We start from the raw sequence: 22,179 nt of genomic DNA on the forward strand, positions 1-22,179 counted from the left end.
CACTCAGAGCAGGCAGCTCCTGCAGAGACTTTGGCAAAATGAGCCCTCCCTTAATCAAACCAGCATGGAGAGAGAGCTGGCTCCAGAGAGAGGGGGGAATTCAGAGTTAAACTGTCCCTGGGGACATGTGACAATATCCCCACCATCCCCCCCATCTCGCTCTTTTGCAGATCAGCTCTTGTCTGACACACCAGATCCGTCACGTCCTGAAGAGCTCTGTCACTCGCTTGGTGGCCTCTTGTGTGGATGAGCCTCTTCTCCTTCACTGCTCCAACACTCCTTGAGTATTTCATAGAACCATTAAGGTTGGAAAAGCCCCTCTAAGATCACCAGGTCCAACCATCAACCCACCACCACCGTGTTTCATCACTAAACCATGTCCCCAGGTGCCACATCTACACATTTTTTTGAACATGCCCAGCGATGGTGACTCCACCACTGCCCTGGGCAGCCTGTTCCAATGCTTTACAACGCTTCCCATGATGAAACTTTTCCTAATATGGAATCTAAACCTCCCCTGGCACAGCTTGAGGCCACTTCTTGCTGCTTCTTAAGGTTAAAAAACTAACCAGAGAACCTCCAACATCAACTCTTAACAAATAAGAATGAGGGCTTCTACATCTCATCTTTTCCACTGCCTAGCACTGATGGGAATGAGAAGAACCCTTCTGCATTTCAGGAATGCCATGGACCTCAAAGAATCCCAGCAATACTGATCAAGCCCAGCAGTTTCTCTGTAAAGCAAAAAATGTTAAAAACCATTTTGACACACAGACATATAAACTCAAGCAAGGTCATACAGAAAAATGGATCTCTGGCCAGTCTGGTGCTCTTGGAGCTGTGTAGGAAAAGGGGCTGTTAAGGAAATCTGTTAATGATGAGAATATGAAGATTAAGATGTGAGAGCAAAGACTGGGAGCTGCCCATGGCTGCTCTACAGATATATCACAAATCCCCCAGCTCAGCACCCATGGCACTGAACACTTCACTTAAGTAGTCACACCAGTACAAAGTCCACTGCAGGCAGAAGGAACCTGTCAGGAAAGGGTTAAACCTCAGGCAAAAAGCCAACCAGGTACCTGTCATGTTCCTGAGCACCCTCCAAAGACATTCCCAAAGGGTGTTAGATGTGGAGTTCCCTTCAGATTTGGGGTTAATTTACACAGTCAACAGAATGGCTAACAAAAAAAAATGTGAACAAATCCACAAACAGACACAGGTTTTCAGGAAAGGCCTGTATTAACACACATAGAGATCCAGCCCTGATTTGGAAGGGCAGGGATCAGTCAACATAAAAAACTAACATAAATCACAGGTTTCCCTCAACATTTATTTATAATCAACAGCAAATCACAGATCCTGCAATCAACAGATTTCCAGTTTATTACAGAGCCTCACTTAGTGACTGATGAACAACTGTCACCAGAGCATCCTTGCCCACACTCCCTCACTGACATCCAGACAGGCACAGGGCAGGATCCAAGAGGAGCATTTCTGGTGCCACCACGTTAACCTGAAACCAGGTGAACTACCCAAAAAAACCAGGCAGCGCTACAAAACCAAACAACCACACTCCCAAAGGAGTTGGCAGGCACAGCAGCAGCACGGGGAACCTCTGATTAATGAAATTACAAATCAAATCATGCTCTCTGCAAGGCCTTTCTGCTTCACTTGGCACCAACCCTGGGGACATTTCACTCCTCTGCTGGCGCGAGCTCCTTTGCCAGTACTCTAACACAGACCACTAGATCTGGGAATAACACACAGGGCTGGGATCTCAGAAGGACTTCACCATCACCATGAAATCCTTTCCACGTTAATCTTTAGCCAGAATATTAAAAAACCCCTTCCTAGAGCTCACAGAGTTGTAACACAAAGAAACCAGCTGCCGAAAAACGAACGGCCGAGGCAGCCAAAGGGAGAGGAGGGGAGTCAACGAACCCAGAGCAGCAGGACCTGCTCCAGCTCCTTACCTGCTGCTCCCAGGCCAACCTCGATGCTGTTTCTCTTGAATTCACAGCGGCTCTGGGTCTCTGGCATAACGAGCTGGCGGCTCTGGTGCAGGTTGGAGATGATAGTGGAAAGGTCGTTATCGCGGCTGCAACAGAGCAGAAAAGCACCAAGTTAAGGAAATCCTATTTGCCACCACATAATTGATTTCTGTGTGTGTGAGCATCTCTGTGTGTGTGTGTGTGCACATGCAGGAGCCTTTTGTCTGCCCCTGACACGGCTGTATTCCAAGGAAGGCTGTTCCCCCCCTCCCACCCATCAGTAACCTCCTTGGTAACCTCCTCTGGTTTTGGGGAGAGAAGTGCAAAAAGTCCTTCCCAGCCAGCACTCTCATTTCCCATAAAGGACTCTGCAGCTGCCAGAGCTCCTGATTTCAGTTTTGCCAGATATAACTTGCGTGGGCCAGGACTTACATCTAGGATGGAAAAACTGAAAGTGCAGGAATTGGCAGGTCTGTTCCAGAATTAATAGGAAACTTGAACTGAAATAACTGATAGTTTTCTATCAGTTGCCACCCTTCTATTCTCAAAAAAACCAAGTTTTTCCATTCCATCACTCTTGGAACAAAAGACTGCTTGATTTGATTGAATAATAGTTTTTCTCTTTAGAGAGAAACCCACCACGAGCCCGGACATCAGCATTACTCAGAGCTGAGGGTACAGATTTATTTACTAAACTAATTTTCAACTCTTCCCTCTAACAGACCCTGAAACAATGCTCTTCCTTCTGGGAAAAGAGAATATTTTAGAGCAATTCAGCATTATTTTGCCTGTTATCCTCGCATCAGATTGCTGCTAAGTAGGCTAGTTTAGTCTTTTTTTTTTTTCTATTTCTTTTCCTTCTATGGAGAGGGAGAACACAAAAAGCATTCACTGTAGCAGATAGTGCATTTCAGTGGCAAATGCTTCTGCTTGCAAACAACTATCCACTTGCAAAATATTTCTGAATAAATTATATACAAACAGTGAGGAGGAAGAACCAGGTAAAACACCACACTAACTGGCAATGCTGGAATGTCTCCCTTTTGTTTGTTTGCAGCGTTATGTCAAACCCCCCCTTCCTTCCAGCACAAGGTGCTTGCCCCGAGCTAAACGTGGCTATTTTTCTTCCTCCCCTCCCTTGAAATGGAAGATGACAGCCAGAAGAACCAGAGACACAAAACCCCCCATACATATTAGCAGTATTGCCCCCCCCTCCCACAGCCACAGCTCCCTCCCAGCCTCTACTCACATGCCAAGTGCACCCACTCTGTGCTGCTGTGACACACAGCACATGACACCAACGCACTGGTGGCAGAGAGTGTCCTCACCTGGGACCAGCAGGGCAGCAGGGAGGGTGCATTATCTGCAGAATTACCTAGCAATGATCTTCCTTTAAATATCCCCCTCTTATCCCCCCCCCTCCACCTCCTCCCCACCTGCTGCGCCCCCACCTCCGGGCTGCTCCCAGCGCCAGGAGCGGATGTGCTCCGGCGCTCCCGGGAGAGCCCATCCCTGCTGCTGGAGAGCAGGGGCTAATCTGTCGTCTAGCTCCCCTGCTAATCAGATAAGTTTATGACAGAAAGTCTTTAGACAGAGGTACTTTCAGCGGGCGTCTGGCTCCAGATTTTCACAGGATGCTGCAGACAAAAACAGCCCCGCCGCGCTCGCTCCTCCGGCAGCCGCTGCCACATTCCCGCTGCTCCCCCCGCCCGCCCCCGGGCTCAGCTGGGAGAAGGGATGCTCAGATCCCAAAGCCTTTGAGCACCCATTGCATCTTCCTCCGCTAAACCAGTTCAGATTCCTCCTTATGCAAGCAGAAGGCTAATTACTTAAGCAAGCCCACAGGTGAGTGGGAAGCCCATTTCTCCTGTGCCAAGCAGTTTTGGGTCTTATCCTCTTTTAGCTGCCACCTTTTAAGATGAATTATGCAAATATTTTGGTGTCTTAAGTCATTTATGGGATTAATGTGAGGTGATTATCAGTTCTTTTTAATCATGCCAATCAATAACTGGATGTCAGGGACAGAGGACAAATGCAGATAAACGCTGCCATCAGCACAACGCTGGGGAAAGGGCGGAGGAGAGGAGCCTGGAGTGCAGGGGGAGAGAGGCAGGGAGTAGGAAGAGAAAAAATGGGATAATTACATCTTCGCATTTGCAGAGTGTCTTGCATCCCAATGGAGCCCACGGCACTGTAAACACGTTTAGCTACGAGGAGGAATTGTTTTACCCACCACTAAAACTCAACTTCCCGGGAGAAGAGCACGGCACAGCTCCTTAACTGGGTTCTCCAAAACTCAAAGAGTGCAGAAAGCTGTGATATATCCAATGAAAACAAAAACACACGGAAGGAAACATTACCACACCAGAGGTGGTATTTTTTTTCTTCCCCAAAATTCTTGTGTTTTTTTAGGAGATTTTCCATGCTCTTAAAATGAAAATCATCACGGGGTGCAAAGGTGCATTAGCAAGTCATCACTCCACACAGGAGCAGGTACCACAGGGCTCACAGGCACAGTCACAGGCTTTGAACTCCACTCAAGTCTACCCACACAATTAGGCAGAATCCCAGGAAAACAGGATTTCGCTGGAATACCTTTGCAGAAGGCAAACTGAACACCAAGGTGACATTGAGAGGAAAGGGAAGAAAGTCTCAAGATAAAGCAAACAGGCCAAGACAGCTTTTAACACATCAAACTGTCCCCAGGAGTTGTTCCTTTTGCCCTGGTGCACGGGAGGTTTGGAGCAGAGGCTGCCTTTGTGTTCTGGGCTCATCCTGGCTCAGGAAGAAGCACAGAGCTGGGGCTCAAGTCTTAGCAGGAGAAAAGAGGATGAATGGTAACCAGAGACTTTTATGAAAAACTGAGATCTTTCTGCATAGGTGAAAGATTTCAGCATTATTTAAAACGCTGGTGGCCAAACTGCCCCAGCAAAGGCAGCCCCACACAGCTGCAGTCAGACTGCAGGGACTGTGTGGGCTCTAACAAGGGACGTGCTCTGCTAAACCCACAGGACCTTCTACCACCAGCTTTGGCTCTGCAGCTGCCAGCTCTGCCACCTCCTCCTCACCCAGGACTGCACAAGAGAGTAAACTTATATAATTTTAACAAGAGACCTCCCTGAACCTCCCACAAAGTCCAACCAACTGCTTTCATGCCCATGCTATTTAATAAAAGGAGTGAAAGTTTAACTTCTAATTGACTCTCAGTTCTTCCAGTACTCCCCCAGCTCTCAGTGATGTAGCTGGGAAGGAGGGCTCTGCCCAGGTAACAGCGATTTTCAGAAATCACCTCTTTTTGCACATTCACTGCAGCTGCATTCCCAGCCCTAAAATTTTGTCCTGGTCCAGCAGGAAAAAAAGACATTGCACCACCACAGGCTTTGGGACACCAGAAGCTGAGAAACATCAGCTGTAACTCCAGCCTGGCCAAACTCCTCACAGCTCAGTCCTGCCCAGGCTCTGCCTCCCCCCAGCCCCGAGGGAGCAGCTCAGCCAAACCATCAGTAACACCACACAACCCACAGCAGGCAGACACTCACCTCAGCCCTGCCTCCTCCACGGGCCATAAAAATCCCAGCACGTTTCTCCAGGGAAAACAGTAACCTGGAAAGTTGTCCTTCCTGAAGACAGGCTGAGCCCTGAGCTCCTCCCACAGCAGTCCAGATACCCCAAAATGCCCACAGCTGTGAGGAACGGGGAGCAGCTGTGTCCCAGTTGTGTCCCACACCCCCTGCTCCAATTCCCTTGGACTGACTGGTCCCCAGCTCCTCATTCCCAAGCACAAGCACAGGCCAGGTGGGGAATGGACTGGGAGCAGTCCTGGGGAGTGGTGGTGGGTGAGAAGCTCAGGGTGCCCCAGCCACGTGCTCTCACAGCCCAAAAAGCCAAACTGTGTCCTGGGTTCATCCTTACAGGGTGAGCAGCAGCTGAGGGGGGGATTCTGTCCCTCTACTCTGCTCTGGTGAGATCCCACCTTGAGTCCTGCGTCCAGCTCTGGGGTCCCTGCACAGGAAGGACATGGACCTGCTGGAGTGAGCCCAGGGAAGGCCACCAAAATGATCAGAGGAGCAGCTCTACTCTGGAGCCAGGCTGGGAGAGCTGGGGGGGTTCACCTGGAGAAGAGAAGGCTCCAGGGAGACCTTAGAGCCCCTTCCAGTGCCTAAAGGGGCTCCAAGAGTGCTGGAGAGGGACTCTGGACAAGAGCCTGGAGTGACAGGAGAAGGGAACACGGCTTCCCACTGCCACAGGGCAGGGTTAGATGGGATATTGGGAAGAAATTCTTCCCTGTGAGGGTGGGGAGGCCCTGGCACAGGCTGCCCAGAGAAGCTGTGGCTGCCCATCCCTGGAAGTGTCCAAGGCCAGGTTGGATGGAACTTGCAGCAACCTGGGCTAGTGGAAGGTGTCCCTGCCCATGGCAGGGAGTTGGAACAAGATGGTCTTTAGGTCCCTTCCAACCCGAACCACTCCATTAATTCTATTATTCTTCACTTTTAACTGTTGGCTGGAGACTTTTGTTCCCACATCCCATAAAGAGGCCCTGGCCAGCACCTATCACAGCCCAGCTCACAGACATGGAGGGAACACAACAGGCAGAAGAACATCCAGCTTGCAAGACCTCAGGTCAGGATCCAGAACATGCACTTTGGGGCTACCAAGAGAGTACAGCAAAAGCCCAACTGCTGCATGAGCTGCGTGGAAGGAGCCCACGCCAAGAGGAATGAATGGAGAGGGAGAGGATTCCTCCACCTGTGTGCCAAAGGCAGGAATTCCCCCTGGGAGCTCACCTGCAGCCCCAGCAGGGCAGTCACACTGTGCTGTGCCCTGTCTGGCCCTGAACCCTGCAGGGTGCCCCAAAGCAGCACCCCCAGCCATGCACTGACACATGCACACACAAGCAGATTAAAGGTCTGATCCCTTCCAGTAGCATAATATTATATTTTAAAAACCGGATTATGGAAGGGGGCTTGAGGAAGATACAGATCTCCTGAAAGGTCAAAGAGGAGACAGATAGTCTTCTCTAGGGCTGCAGGTCGCCATGGCAACGCTCAGTTTGCATGGGGTTCAGTAATTAAATGGTTTGGGGACCTGCAGGAATCCAGGTGTGACTCCAAGCTGCAGGGGAACATGTCCTGAGGGTGGATGGATGGGGGCACTTCCATCCCACAGCAGCAGCAAGGTTTGCTCTTCCAGAAAATAAAGGGCAGAAAATGAGAACTTCCTGTCAGGATTCCAGAGGGCACGTGGAGGGTTGGCCACATCCAGATTTCCTTTCAGTCTCTAAAGTCACTCCACGTCGTTGACAATCTCCTAAGACTTTTTTTCCGGTATCTTGCTCTGGATGATCAAAGTTCTGATCACAAGACCCTTTTTTAGGCAATTCTGCTGTTTTGGTGGGCAAAGTTTTAAGAAAGATCTTGCAGCACTGCAAGAAGATTTTTTTGAGTCTGAACTTCCAATCCAACACACATTTACCCTCATTCCAGAGCCCCAGCATTTGTAAGGATGGCACTTTAACAGGGAGTAAAGCTGGCAGTGGTGATGTCTATTATTGTGCTGCACTGGAGAAGCAACCAGCCCACCAAACATGCCATATATATCCTGCTTTTTCCCTGCCCATTTATCCACTGAGAAGAACATCCTAAGCTTTTGCAAGCTGCTTCCATCCAACAGGATTCCCGTTTCACCACCAGGCTCTGTCCTGCTGCCAAAAGCAACAGCCAGAGAAGTGGCTGGATATTATTATGGCTTGGGCAATTTTCAAATCCTTAATGAAAGAGAGGGCAGAGGAGCAAGAGATCCATTTACCAGGAATGCAGGAAAGCTGTGATAAGGGTTTTGCCCAAGCCACAGGCAACTGAGCAGCTCGCTGAGCACCACAACTCAGACCACGGATGTTGCAAGCAGCAACCACAAAGCTGTAAAGGCCAAGTCCAAAAGGCTCCTTTCACTGGATGTAACGTGAAATAAGAGCTGTTCTCTAACAAAATGGCCACCTGACCTTTGGAGGAGATCCCTGAAAACACTGTGCACTTGACCTGCTCCACTGGCAACAAAAGAAAACTGCAGGGGAGCTCAGTGTAGGAGGCAGAGGATCCACGGTAGGTCTGGGGAACAACAAAAAAAAGTCTTTCTCATCCAAAAATCTCACGCCAAAACCCAACAAACACCAGTGTGGGGCTCTGGGAGTACAGGCAGGACAACATGGATAACTGCAGCTCAGAGCTGAGAGTCTAAAATCCCCTGTCACATCCCAAGGCTCTGATATAGGGAGCTGGCTCTGCAGAGCAGTGATGAGACGGACTCATAACTAATGGCTGCAAAAATTGCTGCTGGAAGGACAAAAAACCACCCTGCTAATGTTCTCTACGAGTGCCCTGATTGCTGCCCTGCCTGTGGTTAATGGGATAACTGGTCCTGTGTCTCCCCAAAGCTGGTTGCTCCGATGAGACGCTCTGTAATGGCAGGGTAATGCTCCACCCGTGGCCACTCCACGAGCTGCTGTCAGGAACAGGCACCCAAGGGACAGAACCACACCAGAAGGTGCCTGTCTGGGACATGATGGCCCAGCAATCCACTGACTCATCCGAGGAGCTGCAGAGAAGCACCTGCAGAGCAGCCACACGAGCAGAGCCATCCCTGCTGGCACGGGCTGTGCCAGCCCCCTCATCCAGCCCCGCTAATGAGCCCCAACCTGTGCCAGAGGAAGGAGAAGTCCATCACAGGCACTGCCACTGAACTGTCACATTTGCTAATTGGGGCCCTCCCTCGGGAGGTATAAATGAATTAGGAGCCAGCCCTTCCAGGGACGCTGTGGTAACCAGACATGCAGCAATCCTTTCTGACTGACTTCTGGGAACAATAATCTTTTTTTTTTGAGCAACATCTGCACCGTGAGCCTCCGACTGGCAGTGTTTGAAGGCAGCAGCTGTTGCTCCAAGACTCCGTCTGGTCCTGTCTTGTCCCCTGGACCATCACCCCATTTCCCTCTTCTCAATCTCAGCTGCTGAAAGCCCAGTTCTGGAGCCAGCCCTGCCAGCACACTGGGATGCAGTGACTTTTGGAGGGGATGAGACAGATGGGGCAGACACCTCAAGCTCTTGGCCCCTTTGACTCCTGGCCTTTGAGTGGGGGTGAGACACGTGCCCAGGCCCCTCTGTCCCTGTGGGCCACAAACCACCCTGAGACCCTCGGGAGGTGGCAGCTCCCAGCGACTGTTGCGCCAGATCCAGGCTGGGAGCAATGCCTTCTAAACGTGTTTCATTTACAGGCATTAGCAGCAACTGCATCTTTAACAAGGAGAAGGACGAGGAGACTAATGGATGGAGACAATTAACCAAAATATAAATCAGTGTCACAGTCCCTGCGTCTCGCAGAGGCAGCCAGGCGCCCGCAGGGTCTGCTGGTTCTTGCAAGGCGCTGCTCAAAGTGACTGCAAAGAGGGGGAGGAGAGGGGAAGGAGACAATTTGGTCAAAATTTAAATAATTCTCAACAGTGGCTGCCTTTCAGTTTGCTGCAGCTCCCCCTCTCCAAAATAAGGAGGCAGCAGAACAGCAACCCCCCTCCAGATGCCATGCCCCGTCCTCCTCTCAGGGAGCCCTGGGTGCCTCTCAGAGATTTTCCATCCTGCTGGCACACAGGGTTTGCTCTGCCCATGCTCTGAGCTGCAGGATCCCACACAGTAACATTCCTGTGCTCGGGGGTGAGGCATAAAAAAAAGTGCAGGTCGCCCTGCAGAGGAGGTGTTTCACCTGCAGTGCAGCCCCACTCAGCAGCACCCAAAAAAGGCTGCTCCAGTGTCAGGATATTTAGCATAAGTTTGGAGCTCAAGCTGTCATTTTTCTGCTCCAGTTTCCTGCCCAGACTTCACTGGAATGTCAGTCAAGCAGCTCCGTGCTGCTGCTCTCCACACACATGGGGATGCACCAGGCAGGGGGGGAGTGGGAGGCATCAGACACCCAGAGGCCACCTGGTCCTTCAGCAACAGGAGCTCCAGATATAGCTGAGATAAAAACAGAGGGAGTGATATTCCCAGCAGACACAAAATTTGCACAGATCCAGAGACTGCAAGACAGCCGAGGAAATGACGAAGGAATCCAGCCCTGGACCAGACTGAGTAAGTCTTTTCCTAATAATTAATCAAACCAAAGGCAAGCTGAGCAAATCCAGTCAAAAATCTTTGAAGGGATGCAAAGCAGGAGATTGATACGAGGTTTGGAAGGGAAGAGAGACTCAGGAATTAACACAGGAGGAAATAAAACTGGAAAATATTTCTTTTTAAATATGTTTCAGCGGCTCTCCATCCCCTTAACGATCACACAGTAAGTGCAAGGATTATATTAAATTTTACTGATCAATACAGTTGCTATAAAACTGTCCCGACCCTCTGCCCCTCCCTACAATAAAGAAAAAAAAATCCAATATGTAAAAGGAGGAATGTCAGGGCTTGCAGGGGAAAAGACATAGGGGCATTGATCAGGCCAGAGCAGGTGGAGATCAGGGCAGGTCTGTGCCTGTGCATCCTCCACACCAACCATGTCACTGAGGAACACATGTGGGCTTCCTTTTCCTTCCTCATTCTCAGCCTGACCAGACACAATTCCAGTTCAAAGCTGAATTTCAGTGGCACCCCTGCCTCAGGTAACAGGTTCACAGACTGTTTCCCCTCCAGTCATTCCTTCCATGTACCACATGCACACCCACCCTTGCCTGGTCAGGCTGATACACCAGGACTGACAATCAGCTCCAAGGAGATGAGAAAATCACCACAACCTGCAGAAACGCAAGCGATTTTTTTTTTTCTTCTCTGTTGACCTCCTCTCTCCACCACAAAAAGGCAAGTTCCTGGTGTAAGGATCAGACCAATCATCACAGCCAGGCTCTTCCCAGAGCCATTGGTGCTGGAGGAAACGGCCTCAAGTTGCACCAAGGGACGTTTAGCTTGGATATGAGCAAACATTTCTTCACTAAATAGGTCATAAAGCACCAGAACAGGCTGCCCAGGGCAGTGGTGGAGTCACCATCCCTGAGGGCATTCAGGAGACGTGGAGATGTGGCCCTTGGGGACGTGGTTTATAGTGGTGGCCTTGGCAGTGCTGGGTTAAGGGTCAGATTTGATGCTCTTGGAGGGCTTTCCCAACCTAAAGGAGTCCATGATTTAGCAACAAGAGCCAGAGTGAGTGTGTTGCTCAGGGCTGCCCAATCTGGAGCACACGCCCAGGGACAGGACAGGCATGTAAATCAGTGACTGTGCAAAGGGAATAATGAGCTTTTTATGGAAGCCATTAAAAGGAAAACCCAGATTGGTCTATAAATACCACTGCATCATTACAGCTCTGAGAAACAACCTTATGTAACAGCACGACCATGGGATGGCAGGACTGGTGCAAAATGAGCGCTCAAAAGCTCCCATATTTTTTTTTTGTTACCATTTTTTAAAACCTAATAACCATTTCCAAGGAAACAGATGCACTCCAGTCCAGCTCCTGGAGAAAAAAAAAAAAATCCACCTTCTGTTCCCCTGCTATTTGCAGGTAAATCTGGGGAGTTGTTACAAGGTCCTGGAAGGTTGCTGCCAGAGCAACACCTGATGCAGCTCCCACATAAAACGCCACCAACATCACTCCTTTTCCCTTAACCTGCAATGTCCAGCCTCCGTGGGCCATTTAATCACAGATTCATTGATTTTTAAGCCCCAGAAGGGACCTTTATATCTCCCTGGTCTGACCTGCTGCACAGAACCTGTCAGGAAATCACCCCATCGTGCTCCCAGTTAATAGTGGCAGCTCAGAGTGGATAAAAAAACATATGACCCGTCTCCCTGCCCACCAGGGAGCAAACACAGACCCTCCATCCCCAAACCCTGACCACACTGAAGTGTGTGCTCTGGCAATAAAATCATGTTTATTCCCAGGAGCTGGTGAATCCTCTCAGCTTCTCCCTTACTAGGATGTAAACCTTCCTAACTAGACAAGAAAAAGCACATTTCACAAGCTCTGCCTCCCTGCCTCACACACAGCACCCGAATCAGTGCAGGATTAACCATCCTCCAGCCCAGCAGAGCCACCTTGGGATAAGAAATTCTGCAGAATAACTTTCTCCTCAGCACGGCTTGCTCTGCCCTGGCATGGCCTTTGAGTGCCAGAGGTCCTTGAGCAGACAGGCAAGGTCACTGTCTGACACTCCCAGCAGTAAAACCAGGGTCACTGAGTCAGCAGAAACGGAGATGGGATGTGGATCAGGGAAAGCTGGCAGCTCAGACCGATCAAGGGCTCGTCCCCTCCTCCCTTCACTCCTGCTTATCACCTTGCACACAGCTCAAAACATCCCCAGCATCCCCCTAATCACAGCACACAGCCAACACCTTCCCTCGCAGGTCGCCGGTGGACAAACAGCCAGCGCAGGATAAGACCTAAAGCCGGGCACAGGAGGATTTGGGTCAAGGATTTGAAGGCTCTGATCAGGTGACTAATGAAGAAGGGGCTGGGGGGTGTGAGGGGGAGCAGCAGAGTTTGCTTCCCTGTTGCACAACAGGCAGCGTGACCCGCTGACAGCCCGGGTCGCTTTTCCACCAGGGACGGGCAGGATGAGCCCGGGGCAAAGAGCTGGATGCAGGCCAGCACGTGGGTGTGCAGCTCCGGGGAGCAGAGGGGCTGCCTCCTTCCTCCAGACCTCTCCATGCCTTGCTGCCTCTCCCCATCCCGCTTCCCACACTCCAGGATCTCTCTGGCACAAGCTGGGCAGCCCCTGACCTGCTGCCGCATGAGCTGCTGGGAGGAAAAACCACCTCCTGCTGCACCTGCTGGCTCCCTCTCCTTCCTTCCCTAATTCACCTCTAACTTCTCTACTTGCTGCAAAAACCCAGAGGACACACACCTGGTTTGTACCCAGCAATGTGTCCGACAGCACTTTCACATCCTGGCACTCAGGAATCCAGCCTGGGACCTGCTGGAGGGAATGGAAACTCCCACCCACCTCTGCTGACACAGGAGTAAGCTGTTCCCCATGGGAATTTTGTGCTCCAGACAGAAGGCAGAAGTGTGATTTCCAGCAGGCAAAGCTCAGGAAAGAAAGCTGCCTCCCATTTCTTGGCCACCTTTGGTTATGATTTTTAAATTGTGTAACTTTTGGATAACTTTTAAAACTTCACCCCTGATAAAAAAAACCTCTTGGTCACTCTCTGTCCTTCTTGAGACATCAATCTAAGACAGACCTTGACAGACAACAATTTGCCAGCCTCTCACCTCTGCCTCTCAGGTATCTCCACCTTCTGATGAGATGTCACCCACCAGACACAGCCAAAAAAAGGAAAGAAAGGGGAAAAATGAGGGATTGGGAAAAGAGGAAGGAGGGGTAAATAAGTTTTTCCAACTGGAAGGAACTGAGAGGCCTGAAAACCCCAACCCCAACCATGGGCAAAACAGCCCTAAATTTTCCTGCAGACTGATCTTGAAAAAACAAATTAATCATCCTGCAATGTCCCAAGCAAAACGCCCATAACATTTCATTAATGCTCATGACAGTTCATAAAAATGATCAGTAGCACTGGCAACTCCAAAATAAGGTAGAAATAAGCATAAAGACGTTTTTTACTGTAATCCTGCTTTGTCATTCAGCTCTCTGCAAGCCCATAAATAAAAATAAGATGGAATTACACCCCGGCGATGCCGCACTGGAGATGGGGAGGAGAGATATCCCTGAAAGTTTTGGAACTTGCCTGGATGCTGCGTTCCAGGGTTCCTCAGAAACACACAAACAGAAGTGTTTTTGCCCAGCCAACAAAAAGAATGTGTGGCTGACACGCAGCTGCTGTGCCTGATGGAGACAGGGGCTCTTTAAATATCCCGAATTCCCCTCGTTTTCTCAATTCATTAAGCTGCCTGGCTTTGAACTGATGAAATATTAAAATACTCGGATGAGCAGCTTTAATTGGGTGACAGGGCACGAGTTTAGACACTGAACAGTGGGGAGTGATGATCTACAGGAATCACTCACACAGCCAAAGCACTAAGGACAGGCACGTTCAGATCGTTTCAGTCTCACAGAAGGGTGAGAGGGGGGAGGTCAGAAAATCTCCCGTTCCACAAATGTGCCCTTGAAGTTTTGGTCTAAAAGCAGATGGATGTGAGTCTTTCTCTGATCCCTGGATGGGCTAAAATGTATCAAGAATTCTTCCCAAAGCTGCAGCCAAGCCTACCTGTGTCTCAGTGACACACAGAGGCCTTGAGATGCCTTCAGTTTATCCTGAATCCTTTAGGTTGTCCTACAAAAAGTCCATTATACCCCCCCTACTATGGCAGATACAACACACTGGGGACAAACATGAACAGAATTACTCTTGATTAAACTTTCCCTCTTCTTTGTAGCTGTCTAACAGCTTTTCTCACCTTTATTTGAAATATAATTGTATCCTTTTAGCTTTAAAATGAAAGCTAAAACTGGTTTATCAGCTACCTATTTCCCTTCTTTCAATCTCTGCTAGCCCATAAATGGTCTCCTTTCCCTAACCCACCCCTATAGCCAAATAAATCTTCCTGGGAATGAATGTAAGAGCAAAAAGTACTGCTAATGAAATAATGATGAAATAATTAATTCAGATTAAATAATACTCTTCAGCACTCCAACAGGTACTAATTTTCTCCTTGCTTGGCCTTATTCCTACAGGAAAGGGAGAAGAAAAAGCCTCTCAGGTATCTCTGCTCTGGATGATGCCTTAAAAACCCCAAGGCCCAACTCACCCTCTCCCACGGACCTTGGGGAATGTCCTGCCAGCAGCCTGTTCTCCTATTCCTGGAGCACAGGAATACATGGAGGCTTCACTCCTTGGCTGAACCTTCCCAGCTGCTCTTCACTGACACAGAACATTCCTGTGAATGTCCCTTCACTGCGTGGATTTGGTGTGGATTTACTTTCCCTCTCCTTTCCCAGTTAAACAAAGAAGAGCACATCCATTTACCTGCTGGGCGTCCATTGTCTAAAATCAAACAGGTATGGCACTGTTTGATGAACAAACCCAGTTCACCCACCTGGAAAGACTTTTCCTTCCAACATATTGTGTCCACACAGCCATGCCTTGACTGCCAACAACAATGGCATTAGCCAAGAGCTTCCTTGTATTTTTTGGCGTTGCCTGCAGGAAGCACGTCCTGGTTCACAGCTCCAGCAGTTCCAAAGGTGAGAGTCCTCTGGATATTCCACCAAGATGAGGATTTAAACGTTTCCTTAAGCAGTCTCTGCCCCAAAACCACAGCAGAAATAACCTGGGAGGGCTGAATTCAGCCTCGTGTTGAATAAATGTCCTCCCCACATCAGCGCAAGTCACGGTTAATACATTCTGTGGTGTCTCACTGGGATCCCTCTGAGTTTTCAACAGCACAGAGTCAAGAACAGGCTTCAAAGTTGTCCTCCAAAGTCACCATGAGTTGTGGAAACAGCTCACACAGTTGGTATCTCCCCATCTCCCCTGCCCTGACTTAAATCAGATGAGCAAAACCTGACTGGTTCAGCTCCCCACCAGCTTTCCAGCTGGGGCAGGAACAGTGAGTGGACACAGAAAGGCAAAGGCAGGTCCCTGTTTGAAGAAATAGGGACTCTCATTCCTCTGCCACTCTCTGGTTTTTCTGCTGTGACTCCAAGGCTCTTATCTGACGAGCAGCAGCTCTGGCAGCAGCAGATGCTGAAGGCTGCAGGGTGTTACAGGGTCACATCCAGCTTCCAGCTGCTAAAAAAACTTCTTGTGACCTTTTAGTACCTATTTCAGGTCTCTGAGATAAAAGGCAAGAGCATGCTAGGAAAAAAAAAAAAGAATAAACAGCCCAGCCCAGAAGCCACCCTATATCAATCCTTAAAGGGCAGAGCAGCAGGATGCTCTGGCACTTGATAACGTTACCTCTGTCACACAGCAACGCTTTCTGCTGACTCAGGATCAGCCTTGACATGCTCAGAACCATCTACTTTTCAATTCTCCTCTCCTGCTTTCCTTTTCTCTCCCCGTGTGTATCTTTCCAAAGCCCACTTCCCAGGTATTTCTCACCTGCTTTTTCCACTCAGCCTGATTTGTTTCATGGTTTTGTTTTTTTTTTTTTTTTTTGTTCTTGCCTAACCTGCCTTGTTCCTCCTTAAATACAGTGATTTGAGAGCTGTGCACTGCACCACACCAGCCAAACCTGCACATCCAACACTCCAGTTTAAGCAGTTCAGCACTGCTGTTTAAACCCAGTTCTGCCTGAGCAAGTGTTTATGCCTAAATCACATCAACGTGGAAAGGCCCAAAAAGAATGTTCTAGTCAGATTTAAACAAGCAGTCACACATGGATCTCAAGACTCTTGACCAAATGTCTGCCTGTCTAAAATACATCCTAATACATTTATGTCCCTCCAGAAGGGCTGGGTACACATCACTGTAATCTCTTGTTTAAATTCTAGTTGTTAAATGCATTTTATTTGCTCTGGGCAAATGATGCCTTTGTTTCCCTTCCAGCTCCTTGTGCAGCCTTCACGTGGCAGATACCTGGATAAAACTATCCCCTGGAGGGCCCAGGAAGCTTGAAATGTACCCTCAAGGAGCTTTTTGGTCATGTGGCAGTGCAGAGACTCCCTTGTAAAACAGAGACACTGTTTTACACCTGCACCAGTGCAGGACTTTGGAGGCAGAAAGGTTCCCTTGGATGTTTTGTCAGAGCTTCCTCACTGTGCAGCCAAAAAAAGCCAAAGCATGTGCTGAACACCTTGATGCCTCCTCAGCTCTCTGCTCTGCTCCTTGCCTTTGCAATGCAGCTCTAACCAAATTACACACCATCTCCTTCCCTACATGGGCAGCACAAACATCCCTTGACTTCCTTGGAAACGGGGATGGCTTTAATTGCTCCGGCAGTGCCTTGAAATTCTCAGGTGGGCAAAGCATTTATTCCACCCTGAGCTGCACCAGGACGTGGGATTAACACACATGGCCTTTTATCTGCTCCTCACTCACCTCCCTGCAGCTCCCTCAAGACATCAAGTAGCAACAAATAGCAAGAAAATCCTTTTCCTCCTCAGAATTCCTTTTTATTCCACGGTTTATTTCCATGAGGTGCCTCCCCCTCAGCAAGGTAATCCCTCTGCTGTGGCAGAGACCAGGTTTTAACCTCGTGTTTACTGCTTTAAAATTGGACAGGCTCATCTTGAAATAAAAGAAGGGCATCATTCACTGACCAACTTCACCATATTTCAGCAAATTATTCCAGGAACAGTATGTCCATACCTTGGACAGGAAATTTTGAAGAAAAATGAGCTGTAAACATCAACTCAAACCCTTATTAACTTCAAAGCTTAAAATGGAAGGGAGCAAAGCACCTGGCAAGACACAGAGAGATCCCAATCTCCCCTTTCAGGACAATTCCCCTATCCTGAGCCTTTGCTTCTTTGTGTATAGAATGATTTGTCCCCAGGTAAATGTCCTCTTATCCAGGGGCAATGCATACAGCAACTCTAAGGTGGCTAAATCCAATGAATCCAGGTATCCTCTGACAACTTGAAAGGAAGATCAAAGACAAACTCAGGACAAAGAGGCAGGTGAATTAAGGTGGCAGCTCTCAGCCCTGCTGGATTTAAGGCACCGTGGTGGCTGCTCTGCACTCCTGCAGGGGTTTGGAACGATTCCCTGGCACGGGTTTGGGATGACCCATGTGCTGAGCCACGCAGGTCACTGAGAACAAAGGTCAGCTAAACCTTTTTGCCCTCCCATGATGGATTTGAGATGGATTTGAGATGTCTCACAGGGCCGTGTGGCAATTTAGGTCACTTAAATACATAAAACCTCTTTCCGTGCTGACACATAAACACAAATTACTTCTTTTGCCACGCAGCATGACATGGGTTGTTTTTCTCCTGAACTAGTTTTTGATAGCTGGACTAAGCATTTAATCTGCAAAACCACAAAACTTCTCTTCCCAAGAGGAATTACTGATGTTTCTTGCAGGAGAGAGCTGAACTGCAAGGGAACCAACAGTTCAGCTGAGGAAGCCCAAGAAGTGTACCTGACATAAAAATCAGACCATTATTTTACTCTGTGCTCTGCAAATTCAATTTTTTTTTTAATTTATTTTTTTTTAAGGTAGAGATTCTAATTTCCAAAGGTGTTGGCACCCTCAGTTGCCATTGTGCAGAATCACTGCTCACATGGCCATTAATTAAGGCTGTTGTCAGCACTTCCATTCCAAACCTGCCTTTTAGGAGTTTATAACTCAGCCATAAAACCCTGCTCTGGGCTGAAATGCCTCATGAAAGGGTCTGCCTGGAAGGAATCCATCCTTTTGTATTTGAGAGTCCCAAAAGCTCATAGCAGCAAACCAAGGATTTTATTCCAAAGGCTGCCACTCCCAAACCTGGGCTGCTTTTCATGAGTGTTGGGTGAGCTGGGCCTGCTGGACTGGCTCTGGGAGCTCCCTGGCAGGGTGGGCTTTGCACTCTTAACGTTGTAAATTTGAGGAATTATGAGGGTTTATGCTTCAGGGCCAAAGCCTGTGCTTAGTTTAATACCAGTGAGCACCTCTGCCCCCACTGTTCCCTGCTGGAGTGTGATCCATATGGATTTCCCACCCTTCTCCCCCCACAACCTTCACTGGGCCTAATTCATACTCCAGTGCTCAGCTAAAGAGATGGAACTTGTCTCTCCAGGAGCACAGGTAAGGCTGCAAATGGTCCTCTAGTCCACTAGCAGTTGTAGTAGTAGTATTTTCCTACCTTTTTTTCAGTCTCTTACTGAACAGGAAGTTTGCACAAAAGCATCCAAAACTACTTTTAGCAGAACAAAAAGTTATTAGTGGATTGCTCTTTGCAGTCCAGTGGAGCAGCTTCTGATTTCTTCAGTACCCACATGTGTCTGAAGCACACACAGAACCAGACTCTGGACTGTCCTGCACCCTCCACCTCCTTCAGTTCCCTGCTCCCCAAGAAGTTTCACGGCTCTACAGGTTAATTTTTCTTGTTCTAGAAAACAGGCAGTGCCTGCCAGGCTCAGCTGCTGCACTCTGATCTGGCAATCCAGCATAAAAGAGACATTTCAAAATTCCAGCTTGCTTTTTTTCCCAGTGCAAAATTTCTGCAGCTGTATTTTTAAAGGATTAGAAAAGTTTAGGACTGCTGGCAACACGTAAAGATAATGCACCATGCTCAGGACATCAACTGACCCAGAGGTCACAAAGGAATATTCATGTTTGCAATTGGTTGCCTTCCATTTATGAATTTCCACCTTCTCAGGACCGGAGTAAACATATCAAAACTAATAATGGGTTTTCTTTACAAGTCCAATCAGTCCTCTCTTCCAACACAAAAGAGACTGTTTCCCCCCCCCAACTTTCCCCAAAATAAAAACAAAAGAGAGGGGAGGTGGTAAGGGGAGAATGAGGAACAAAGGGAGGAAGAAAAAAAACCAAACCCACAGCACTGACAGAAATGTTCATTTACATCTCCCAGCATCCATATGCCAGTAACCATATCATAAACTCTTAGCCTACCATACAAAGAGGGTGCCCCAAAATGGTACCTGCAAGAGGTCTCTCGGAAGGAGATGTTTAAATCCCAGTGGGTGTGTATCCTGTCAACAAACAAACAAACAGAGAGGTCAGTGGCACGGGCTCAATGCTGCATCTCTTGCTACTTAAAAAGATCTGCTCCAGCACGACAACCCACCTATGGCCCCCCAAACCCAACCCCATGAGAAGCCCACAGCTGGCAGGACCCCCAGGTGAGCTGTACAGCACCCACAGACCTTCCCCTTGCTGCGTGCAAGAGGTGCAGGGACTGCAGGATGTCATCTCAACTCCCAGGCCACATTCAGAGGAAGGAGAACGAGCTCAGCTTTGACATTTTATGAAGGAAACCCAAATCTGTCTGTGCTGTGTCCCCTCCTCTGCACCCGCCCCGGCTGTAAATAAATTATTAGCAATTTCCCACCTCGGAAATTAATTCCACGTACTCTGTCACTCTGCCTGCTGACAAGCAGCAATAGCAGATTCCAGATGAACAGAGCAGCCAAGGGGCTTGTTTTTTTGATGGATTTTTTTTTTTTTTTTCCCTTTGCTACTAAGACAGCATCCACCCCAACCCAGAGGGAAAAGGCCAACGCTTGACCTTCTGTGGTCTGGTGTCTCCTCTCAAAAGCAGGGAGCACTGATCTCCCCTGGCTCAGGGGATGGTCTGTGACCACCACTGTGTCTCCATGTCATGGTGATTGATGACAACCCCAGCCATCTGAGACCAGCCTGGCAAGCTGGAGTCCATATCCTCGCCCAAACCCGCTCCCACGGCTCCCAGAGCCTGCCAGGGAACGTGCTGGGTCCTGGCTGGGCAGATAAATCACCTCCTGCAGATGCAGCTTCCCAAAGGGCCGCAGATATTCACGAGCAGCAGAAACCAAAGGCACTTTCTGCACATTTTGTGTAGCCCTGCAGCAACTCCTGCCTCTGCCCCCAGCAGAAAAAGCAGCGGTGTGTGGCTGTGGAGCATCTGGCTGCAGGAGGAGCCTCACCTAACACCTGCTGGAGTTAGAGAGAGCCCTTCCCCCGGTCTGAATGGGCTGTGAATTGGGCCAGAAAACACTTCACCATGACCAGAGAAGTCGATGGGGCTTCACTCAGGTTTGAGTGCCTGTTTAAGTGCTTTCCCGCTCCAGCCTAGTCCTGAAATTACCTGAGAACAACTCTTAGCACGGAAATAATTTCACATCCAAGACATGCTGGCTGCTGCCAGTTTTACTAATGTGATGGCAAAGCTTTTGTGCTCTTCCTGAAGGTCTGACTCAGAAAGGAGTCTGGTTATTCTTTTAGGGGTGAATAGTTCTTTTTTCTAGATATTAACGTTCACCAATAAAACCATTCTCAGAACTCCACTTAGCAGTGCCACGTGAGCCTAGTTTTTCCTATTCTTCTTCCTCATATCTACCAGTCTAGGAAATCTATCCCAGATTTCCACCTTCCCAGCATTTCATTTGCGAACAGAAATGGAGCAGGCTCTTCCCAGCTCCTGAGTTTAAAGCAGGAACAGTTGCTCTTCCAAGTTAAAATTCAGAAAATGTTTGAAAACTTTCTGGAAAGGAAAGGTCAAAGTGGGGCACTGAGTAAAATTTCCATGAACTGAAGTTTGGTCAGACTCTGGGAAGTATTTGGACTCTCCAGGTAAGCTGATCTGAATCCCAGGAACAAAGCAAATTCAAACCAGGCAAGAAAGGCCCAGAAGGGTCTGTCCTGCTCTCAGGAGAATGGAGCTGGTGATAAGCCTGATTTTGCACCGCTCCCTGGAATGCAAGATCTCCTACACACACAAAACCTTCCTAAACCTCCCTTTAATTCCAACTCAGCACCTTGCACTGAGCAAATCAGACCCTGGCAGCTGCTCCCTGGAAGTTGAGAGAGCCCCAAACCCAGTGGGACCAGCTGGAAATCAGACTGCAAGGCTGAAAGAGAACCTTGTGCTCCTCCTGCTTCTCTGTCCATAAAACATCCTTCGGCACCCTCAAAAATAAATATATATATATAAAATATATATATACCTAATATATATATATATATATATAAAATATATATACCTAATATATATATATACACCTTAAATATATATACACCTTAAATATATATATACCTAAAATATATATATACCTAAAATATATATATACCTAAAATATATTTATACCTAAAATATATATACTTAATATATATAAAAATATATAAATATACATACACACCTAATATATAAAAATCTATAAATATATATATAATATATATATAAATATATATAAAAATATATAATACAACTATACTATACCAGCTAATATAACTCGTCTAAAAGCTCCCATCCACACTGGGAACTGTCACCACTTCCAGCTCCCTGACCACATCTGGGACTGCACAACCTGTGCCATACTGGGAGGGTCCACATCCCACCCCAGTGCCAAGGGAGCAGGTACCTCCCAGCCATGGCACTGCCAAAGGGGGCACAAGGCTGGAGGGTGAAATGATCTCAGCCTTCCATAAAACGTAACTTCCCATGGTCTGTGCAGCTCCTGCAGTGATCCCAAGGGTCAGGGGAAGGCCTTGTCTCACGGTGAGACTCAGCTCAGCTCGACTTCAAAGCCCAAGAGCACTTTGTGAGAGAGGGATAAGGGGGAGGGGGAGGGAAAAGCTCATCCCAAAGGAACAGCTCGGGATCCACAGC

General features: G+C 48.4%; 1 protein-coding gene across 5 annotated transcripts in view; it reads right to left on the minus strand.

Moving 5' to 3' along the window:
• Positions 1 to 22,179, minus strand: part of SAMD11 (sterile alpha motif domain containing 11) — a 116,518-nt gene that overhangs the window by 53,145 nt on the left and 41,194 nt on the right. For all 5 annotated transcript variants that reach the window (XM_064678481.1, XM_064678480.1, XM_064678484.1 and 2 more), the window contains 2 exons: positions 19,514 to 19,564; positions 1,974 to 2,098 (listed from right to left, as the gene is read on the minus strand). In XM_064678481.1, the coding sequence (XP_064534551.1) occupies positions 1,974 to 2,098; positions 19,514 to 19,564 (176 nt within the window). The remainder of the gene's footprint in view (positions 1 to 1,973; positions 2,099 to 19,513; positions 19,565 to 22,179) is intronic.

Source organism: Pseudopipra pipra, chromosome 22 (genome assembly GCF_036250125.1).
Source record: "Pseudopipra pipra isolate bDixPip1 chromosome 22, bDixPip1.hap1, whole genome shotgun sequence".
NCBI lineage: Eukaryota > Metazoa > Chordata > Aves > Passeriformes > Pipridae > Pseudopipra > Pseudopipra pipra.